General features: G+C 39.2%; 1 protein-coding gene across 1 annotated transcript in view; it reads right to left on the minus strand.

The window, feature by feature from the left end:
- The window catches only part of LOC137992933 (E3 ubiquitin-protein ligase rnf213-alpha-like), a 167,544-nt gene that overhangs the window by 84,778 nt on the left and 72,766 nt on the right, over window positions 1-10,000 (minus strand). The window contains exons 9-10 of the mRNA XM_068838517.1: window positions 8,143-8,396; window positions 6,365-6,595 (exon numbers count right to left, since the gene is read on the minus strand). Coding sequence (XP_068694618.1) covers window positions 6,365-6,595; window positions 8,143-8,396 — 485 coding nt within the window. The remainder of the gene's footprint in view (window positions 1-6,364; window positions 6,596-8,142; window positions 8,397-10,000) is intronic.

Raw genomic sequence — 10,000 nt, forward strand, 5'->3', positions numbered from 1 at the left:
TAACCGTTTGCTGTTTAAGCCAATCAGAAGTAAGTACAGACAATAGAAAAGTTATCACCTTTTTGCATACCAATTGAATTCCAACATGTCCGTTGCCGTTGTTGCTATCGTTCTTATCTGGACCGTTTCTTAAAGTAAATGCAATCATCGCTTAACATACTTTGTTTATGCAAATACTTTTTTTGTGTTCAGCGCGAATACAAGAAACTGAAATGGATGATCTATAGAAGCATACATCTTTTCCCAAATTAGAAAAATTAAAGTTGCGTTTCTGGTCTTACTTCGCTTATCCCGTGGTATTTCGTTGACGTTATAGTAGTCAATGCAGTTACAACGAGAACGCTCTGCAAGTTTTAGTTCCCTATTGTTGCCTAATGTTTGTCAATGTTTACAGTAGAGCCAAGGAACGCCTGACTTGTAAATTTTGAAGTTTGAAGCTATATTTTAAATCGGTCAGTACAAATTGGGTTCAAAATGCAGACGTCACATCGTTGAATAACATACCTGCCAACCCCAGAGTACAAAAATCTGGAAACATCAAAATCTTTGCGTTGTAAGAATGTCATTTTCAACAATATCTAAATACTCTCTGAAAATCACCCGAAGCCCTTCCGAATGTTCCCAAGTTTCTCGGTTAGAACAGCAATTGCTATTCCCATAACCGCGCCAACTTTCTACCACGTATTGTGCAATTTGATTGCCTGATTTCTGACCAATTACGGTACTTGTTAAATATAGCCTATATCAATTTGATTGCTCCGTTTTACGTTTTCCGAACCAGAACAGCTCAAATGAGAGCACTAGAATTCAGTTCTTGTTTTATTTTCCTTTTTGACATCTCGAAGATAACTAAATAAATGAACAAATGTTGAAAAAGGCCACTGTAGGTATTTCCAGGGAGATTTGGTGCTCTAACCGGGAGATTTGATGAAAAACTTGGAGACTCCCGGGAAAACCGGGAGAGTTGGCAGGTATGGAATAAGTGATGTAAGTGATGTATTTATATTTCAGTCTTGTGGATTCTGGTCACGCGGGAGGTAGCTTCACTGTGACCAAAATTGGTTCTTTACAGTTTTTGTTTAAAGTTGTTCCGTTCTACACAAGCAAACGGGGGCTTTGACTTAATTCAATTTCCAGCATTAACTATCTCTTTGAAATGCAAATGTTTAAAAATGTGTTAACATTCTTATGTCATAACTTTTGTGCCTCGTAGTTTTGTTTGTTGATTTCCGACGTTATTTTCATTCCAAACGCTTCAAATTTCCAGGAACCTGCAAGCCTTCCGTTACCAGATATACCACTGTTTTTGGCTGCTGTGTGCTCATGGGTAAACGCTTTATATTGCGTGATTGATATAATTTGAGTTGTTTAAGAAAAAATAAAAGAATCTTATGGTTTCACTCTTTGTACGTGCATTGGGAAATTGTAAAGATTGTGATTAAAGAACAGCTGAAACAAGAAACTCAAAGGAAACTGTTTCAGAAATTATTGCTCATGACAATCCGCCCGCACTTCAATCTCAGTGGTGTCATTTCGGCTGTTTCAAAACGTTTTGCTCAAGCTTTTATAGCTGTTCTGGTGGTTTTGTTTCGTTGTTTCGGTGGTTCGGGTGGTTTGTTTTCGTTTCGGCGTTTCAGTGGGAGATAAACTATTGATCGAGTTACGAGTTGAGTTGAGTTTGAGTTACGGGTTTGGGCATTTTGGCATTTAAAAGTAATAAATATTAAGTAGAAGTCACTGGGAAGACCACGAACCACCATTTCTTTGATGTTCACAGATGCATTGCCAAATGGTATCTTGAAATTTCATGCACGGCAGTATTCTTGTTTACCAGTTTCAGCACTTGGACTCCTTCAATTTAACTCCTGTCTGTTTTGCTGTTATGTGGTCTCATTGATCAGTAGTCCATTCAGAAGATTATGCCAAAGACCAGGCCACGACACCAGGAACTCCATGCCATACCCTTTGCGACTATTGTGTAGGATCTTTAACGTCCCACAGAGTTAATGAACATTGAAGGGTTTTGAGACGGGACCTACGGTTGATAGTCCTTATCCGAGAAGACTTGAAAGTCTAACTGTTTGCGGATGGCAGCACTTTTACCTTGAGGAGTCGAACTCACGACCTCCCGCATGGCAGCCCAGTGCTCAACCAACCGAGCCACCGTTGCACGGTTGTTCCTTCTATCCATCATGTCTATCGACGCAGAAAAGAGGTCTTCTTATAGGGCTTGATGGGATTTACTGTTAAGCCAGCTTATAGTCCTGGCTGGCCCGGCGGATAAACGATGAAACATAGCATTTGTCATCTAGCAGCGTGGTTATCATGATCGGTTACCACACAAAGCGTTATCGGAACAAGTGAGCTCGCATAAGGGTTTCTTCCATTACTGACACTAACCTACGAAGTGATTTTGTCAGTTATTTACTTGCAAAAACAAAACAAACCGTGAACGAAAAACTAAATCAACAAGTGTATACATAACTACTGAGAAATAACGATAAACTGCATGATTTAAGGCGATGAAATGATATATGAAATGGATCATATATGAACTGCGGATATGAAATCAAGTGAAGCTATTATCCTCGCAGTTATGAACGCAATTTTTGCAATTGCGTAGTTGGATTCAACATTCCAACTTTGCTCGATCCAACATTGTTCGACCGTCTCGCCACCCATGTTGGATGATGTTCGTCCAACATTTTTTGTTCGATCAAGTGTTGGATGGAGTTTGCTTTTGATCAAACACTGCGACCAACAATTCTGCTCGACGCAACAATGTTGCAGTGTTTTGCTACTCTTCCAACAAAGTTGTGTCCTGAATCGAGTCACGTTTGCGCTGCTAGCCAATCACGAATCGCCATTTTATTTTCAAACCTAGGCCTCTAGCATTATTTGCAACAAAGATGGCGGACAAGGATTAACAGCCAGGAACCTTGATCAGCGAATATGAAGCAAGGCCATGTTTTTGGGACACTTTTAGTCCTCTTAATCACTTTCGCTCTGTTTGGATAATTTCTGGTTCAACAGCGTTTACAATTTCTGCAAATTGATTCGAGCTCACTCTCAATATCTGCTAAGCAGTAAAAATACCCTTTTCTACACGTTCTCTTAACTATTTTTGGTTTTCCTCGTTTGAATCCATCATTTCCGTCCTTAAACAGCTACAGTAGCGCAAACGCTACGAGCGATTTTCGTTCAGTGTTAGCGCCAACTTAAACTTGAATGTTTCATCAAGCAATGTTGGATAGTGTTTTGCCACTACCTCACCATTTACATCCGACAATGTTGCATGTGGAATCCCACTTTGTTCGATAGTTTGGCCAGGGCTTAACTGCGAGGATCATAGCTTCACATGATTTAAAGCGGTTAAAGGTTTAGGATGGTGAAAGTGTAGACAGAAACCCGTCGTGATCACACAAAGAAATACACTTGTGCAGATCAGACATACTTTCAGTTTCATTACTCTGATTTCAAAGCTTGTTGGAAGATCATTTTTTAAACTGGTTGAGTACTAAGCAATTAAAGATCACCACTTCACACGCTTGCTGACGACTCTGCGGTTAACTATCAGCATTCCATTGCGTGAGAACCAGAAAACCTGGACTGCGCAAAGATTACACCGAGTCTTATCATGCAGAAACGGGGCCAGTATAGATTCCAAAAAACAACGTGAATGGCACCCATGACTTTTGTACAAAGTATTAAAACTCGCGTGACAATCTCCCGTACACCAGGCACCCGCCCAATCTCGGTCATAAATTTCTAGGACACTTGATGTTACCTTCTCCCCTTTTCAAAGTTGCAGGGAAAACAATGTATTGACTTTTTCCATGCTTGACCAAAGATATAGCGCAAACAACATTAAAAAGAGGGGTAGGGGGTTGTATTTGTGTGATGTACGTCAAACATTTTCACACGTTTTTGCGTTACAGACTTTAACACGAGACAATGGTGTTGATGCAATAATTTTATAGTTTCAGTGGTTATGAGCAAAAAGCGTATTGTGGGCTCACTTTGTCTGATGTTTTCCTAGTTAGTGTTCATGACCATGATGCCGTACGACAAATATGGTTCCTTGTTTAGCCGCCGGGACGGCTTTGACGGGCTTAACAATAAACCCCATGTATCCCTGTAAGAAGACATCGTTTTCATGTCGATAGACTTGACAGCAAGAACCAGAACGATGCCATGAAAGGTGTAATAATTATAAGATTGTTTTGATCATTGGAGAGCCATGCCATTTTGGACAATTTTATGCAAATATATCTTTCAATGCGAAGAAAACGGTTTTCGAAGTGACCTGTAATTACTGCTTACTACTTAAAGTGCAAAAACCTCCAAAAACTGTAACTCAAACTCAACTCCACGTGTAACTCGATGAATAGCCAATCCCTTTCATGGGTTTTGCTGGTTTCGTTTCGGTGTGTCTGCAGACTGCTCACCTCACTGTCGCCCCAACAAAACCCGAAAGCTAACAACCCACTGATTGAGTGATCCAATGAGCACACGAAGGGTTTCGTGGAAGAACTGGATGAAGGATCACCGGATCATCAAGGATCACCAGATCAAGAGTCATAATAAATCAAATAAATTAAATAATAAATAGACATGATTGATTGCAGCCCTACGTGACTCAGTCAAGACCTCTCGTATACTCAAGCGAACATATGCGAAATCGGCACAAAGATAATAAATATAAATATACGAAATACTGAAAAGGCCATACCACTTTGTGGTAGTGCCAATTTTCGTCTACCAACTTGCACTGAACTACCAGGTCAGCTATTGGAGACTGACACCTACAGCGCTGGTTCACTTGTACACATGCTATACTTAGAATAAGTAACAAGCGGTTCAATTCACGTGAAATTTCCAAATTATCCCGAACGTCGGTATGTGATTGCGTATCTGACTTCCGGTGCAATTTCAAAACACGTGAACTGCAAATTTCAGCTGCTTTAACTTCATCTCTTTAAACTGATTTTTTGCTGACCTCATATCCTTAAAGGAAAAGCAAATGGAATGCATCTGAAGAATCACTTGCGTAGAAGAAGACGTTTTAATCGTTTTTCCGAAGGGATTTGAAAATTGATTCAGAAAGTGATAAAACTGGATCGCCCCACAGAGTTGTTATCGTGAGTCCCGTAGAGTATACACGGAAGCAACAAGTCAAAAATTGTAAGAACACACATTGGAGAATTGAATCAGTTCTTAGGCTTACGTGATATTTTTTTAAGAAAGTACCTGACGACTAACGAGGAAGAATTGTTTTTTTTTGTCACCGATAAACACAGCAGGCTAAACGTTTATTCCAACACTTTTCATCACTTCCTATAAAATAAAGGGATTTGACGTTTGCCGATTTCCTGTTTCTCGACATCTTGAACAGGGGAACCGTACAAATAAAAAATGATGGTTCGCAAAAGCAGCAGTGCTTAAACAATCTGGGATGATTTCTATGACATTCCCATTTTCAGGTGCCGTTTTATTACGTTAATCGTGTAGCCACACAATTTATTTAATTTATTTTGAACTGTTCCGGTGATCCTTGATCCGGCTTTTCCAGGAAACTGCACATGAAGCCCCCTCACTATACCTTCATTAAGACTTTGTCATCAACAAGGTAAAAATGGCCTCCAGTAAGCATTTCAGTGTGTAATGTTTTTGTTCTGTTAGCTTTAATGGTATAAACGGACAATAATTATTCACCTCAGTACTGTAAAATTCGAATCTTCACCTCGGAGCTTTGCCGCTTGGCGAATATCACGTCCACTTTAGTGGATATTAATGACACGCATAATGCGAATGACCATGATAATGGCAATGACAACAGTAACGATAAAAATGATGTGACACCTTTTTTAGGAACCTGGAGGAAAATATGGGGGTTAACGAAGCACACGATTCAAAAAGCAGAAGATTTTTGAGAGGCAGTTGGGGTTGCAGTGTGTCCCACAACAGTGGTGTTGAGTGTATTGAAAAGACAAAGACCAAGCTTGACCAGGAAGAATATCAATGTCAGATAGTAGATTTCAAGGTAACTATAATATCGCAAAAAAAAACTTGTCAAGATTGACACCTATTCAAAATTGGAGGTGGAGATGGCATGACTTTAGAAGATACCTGAGAGCAAAGTGGTAATTGTTGCCTTCAGGTCCATCCCACCAAAGTTTTGAGGACAATCTCGAGGAACTCGGAATCAGATACAATTTGCAAACTTTAGAGAAATCTGCTTTATTAGCTACTGTTTGCATACTGAGGAAAGTGTTGTTCTCCTAAACACTGCTCTACATTAAAATATTGATGAGTCCAAAATTGGGAGAAAGATAAAAAGAAATAGAGAAAAATCTATCTGCACCTGTTTTCCCTGAAAGTCCTTCCTCTTACAGATTTTGTGTCAAAACCATCTGCACCCCACCAAATGTCATCTTTAGCACTCGGTTCTCCCATAAGCAACACAGCATTGCTAAATGGTTCTGTCGTGTGAGTCAAAAAGTGAACCAATGGTACTGCAAACAACCAGTCATGAACATCATAACATTCCTTCGCAACGTGTCTACAAACCTTCTGGATAGATTCACCAAGGAGCCTAACAGACAAAGATGGCAATGAAAAAGATTATAGTTAGTATATATTTTTTACAACGATGACCACCACCTGTTATGTGTGATGAACATCAGTTGTCAATTCGTTGCAAAAACGAAACACAGAAATGTCACAATAAATGAGTGATATTGTCAACTTCAGGAGTTGAAATCCAAATTTCCTGAGTTCAAGTCCTACTAAGACTGGTTCGACTTCTCCACCTGTGTTTGTAAAGAGCCAACCAATGGCCTGCCTTATGTGAACTGGGATTATCAAATAGTCAATTTAGTGAATCACGAGTTTGTTTCACTGGGCATGAAAAGCCCCCAGAACGATTGGTATAATATTTAAGGTGGCTCAATTTTTTTGCACCAAATAAAACACCAATTTTTTCTTATCAAGACACACTCATTATGATGTAAAAGGTCACTATAGCAACAGGGAAGTCATGTCAAAACACCCTATATTTTGCATGGAAAGTCTATATCTCAAAAACAAAGTCATAAAACCCCCATTTTTTATTACTGAAAAGTGGTCAGCAGGCTAAGATAAAACTATTTCAAAAGTCAAAAACGAAATCTCTGGAGTGGAAACAGAGACATCCTACCCATTTCAGTTGTGAAGGAAGCTCTGAACCTGCTTCAGATAATTTTTTTAAAGGAGCTTACAGACCACTTTTCAGCAATGAAAAATGGGGAGTTTATGACTTTATTTTTCAGATGAAGGCCTTTCCATGCAAAAATAGGATGTTTTACATTGACTTGCCTGCCCCAGCAATTAAAATAACTATAAATATGTCACTGACATAATGCGTTGGACAGTGCCAAAGGTCATGTTTACAAAAACCAACTGTCTTGCTTGTAACATTAGAGCACTTGAATCCAACAGTCCTAGTACGGAGATGGGCCCAAAACAAGGAATGGGAAACATTTCTGAATGGATAGGAATTGAACTCACAACCTTTGGATTACAGAAACGTTGCTCTATCGTGTGAGCTGCAAGGCCAGGTGTCTTGCCTTCCCACAGACTACCCTTTTTCGTTAGTTTTTTTGATTACCTAGTGTTATGTGGCCAACTACGCCTTCCAGTGTAACCTGAGCTAACAGGAGTTGTGCCAACGTAAACTTGGTGCTTTGCTCTACTGTTAGGCACATGGTTTTAACCAATCCTACTACCTGTTAAATCTTGTTAAACATGTATATGACGAATTATGCTGATCTTGAAAGCTTTTTTCCGCAATATAGATGATCTTCCTGTGAATCCTTCCAGTTATTTCAATAAGGTTCTAACGATGGTTGCCATTTGCAGCATGATATAATATCCAGACTCCCTTAAACTATTTATCACCTTAAGAGTTCATCTCAGGGAATAAAGTAAAATATAAGAAATAAACATAAATAGCACAAACGTAAGAGAGACCTGGACAGTTATGGAATATGAAAAAATTACTGCTTAAGCTTTAAGCAACAAAGGCTTTTCCCCCACAAAATAAGTTTTTTTTAAAAAAAATAAGTTAAGTAAGGGCATGCAAGCACAAAATGCATGACTTACTCATGGTGTTCAGGGGGGAAATAACTAAGAAGTCCCTGCAACTCTCTGCAAGATTCTTTGTCTGGATCTCGGTTGAGAATAAGAGATGACAAGAGTTTGGAAAACCCATGATCATCGAGATGCACTTTGTGAGAAACAAGTACATGGGCAATTGCTACTGATGAAACCAGGCGATGAATCCTGACACTGACTTTGTCTTGTACAGGAGGTGAAGCATTTTGCTCAATCTTTGCTGTGAGAAATTCCTTCAGTATCTGAAAAGGGTTAAAATAAAGAAGTGCACTTTTTGTGAGATTGTTCATGCTGATCACGGATTCCAGACCAAAACCAAAAGGAAGATAGGAAAGAGCTAGGTCAATCTTCCGCAGAATTTGACCAATCAATGATCAGCTTCAAAGATCAATGATCACCAATACGTTTCAAGATGAAGCAGCTAATTTATTCAATAACCTTCCCCTTTCCTTAAGAAACTGCATGGACCCAATTTTATTTTTTAAGGAGACAAAGAAATTGCTATAAGATAAAGCCAGGTCCAGCTTATACATTTTTTTCTTTGTAAATATCAATTATGTAGCGTTTTTAACCTAGTCCTCTCTAAGTTAGATTTAATTACTGGGTTTGCCAGTATGGCAATCCCAGTCGGAAAGTGGGTGGGATTTTTTCGTTTTATTTATTTTATTTATTTCGTCTTTTTTTTCCGTGTCAGTAAAAGTCTTGCCTGTCACTCCCCTGTTAAGTGGTGTTTCTGTGCATAGAGCCTTCTGCGCGTATTTTCTTAGGATCGAGAGGGTAGTGGAAATGCGCAGATTCTCTGGTGGACACAGTATAATCATTAATTAACCTGCAATGGCGTCGAAAGTCATGTAACGCGAATGGCGTTTTAGTGGATCCTTAAACAAAATATACTCTTATAGAGCTCAATAATGGAAGGTCAGTTGGATAAACTAGGCAGGCAGTGAAAAACAAACACCTGGAATGTTAAACCCTAACCCTAATTCAATAAGAAACCCCCAAATAACTATAAAATGGAATAAAATTTAAAAAAAAACTCCCGCACTTTTGAGAAACGGCTTTCTAAAATTGCCCAAAATTTCAGTATCACCGGAAGTACGTCAACCATACGATGCTTGACGTAGCTCGATAAAAAAGCAAATTCACGAAACTAATTTCTTTCACCACGAATGTCTAGCTAGATGCTTGGAAAATACTGGAAAAGTAATAAAAAATGTGATTATCTTGTGTAGCAAGTTTTATGAGCTCTCAAAGTGGGCTTTCAATTCGTACCATTACATAGGCTTTCTCGGGGTCAAAACTGAGGCGGGTTGTCAACTCGTAAACTAAAAGCTCGTTAACGCTCATATTTTACCAGTCGTATTTCTATCTGATGCCTATCAAATGGTATTAATTTGGAGGAAATCGGCCGACCCCCATCTTTTGACCCTGCCCGGTTTTCTCAGACAATGACTCTTAAGGGGTCACCCAGAAGTCATACCAGCAGAGGCCCTTTGGCTCACATGTCCTCACACGTTCGTACGACAAAACAGATCCTTTTCTGAGGTAAAAACCTGGCTACCAACCTATTAATTAATCATTTGTCAGAAAGAAGACATTCCTTTCCTCTTTAGAAAAAAAATAGACACGTATTAAGACGGGCGGTGAAGTAACACAGCGATTTATTCCATAATGTCAACTGAGCTGTGTGTTGTCTTCCAGGAGATTCAAGTTGTCCTTGCGTAAGATGTAGCTCTAACAATGCACGATATTGTTTGGTATTGTCTATCATTGTAGTGCCATGGTAGAAGTCTTAGGTAAATAGCCTGAGAAGACATGTGGTTACTAGCAAAGTACCGAACCCAGA

The sequence above is a fragment of the Montipora foliosa genome, chromosome 2, assembly GCF_036669935.1.
Source record: "Montipora foliosa isolate CH-2021 chromosome 2, ASM3666993v2, whole genome shotgun sequence".
NCBI classification, from domain to species: domain Eukaryota; kingdom Metazoa; phylum Cnidaria; class Anthozoa; order Scleractinia; family Acroporidae; genus Montipora; species Montipora foliosa.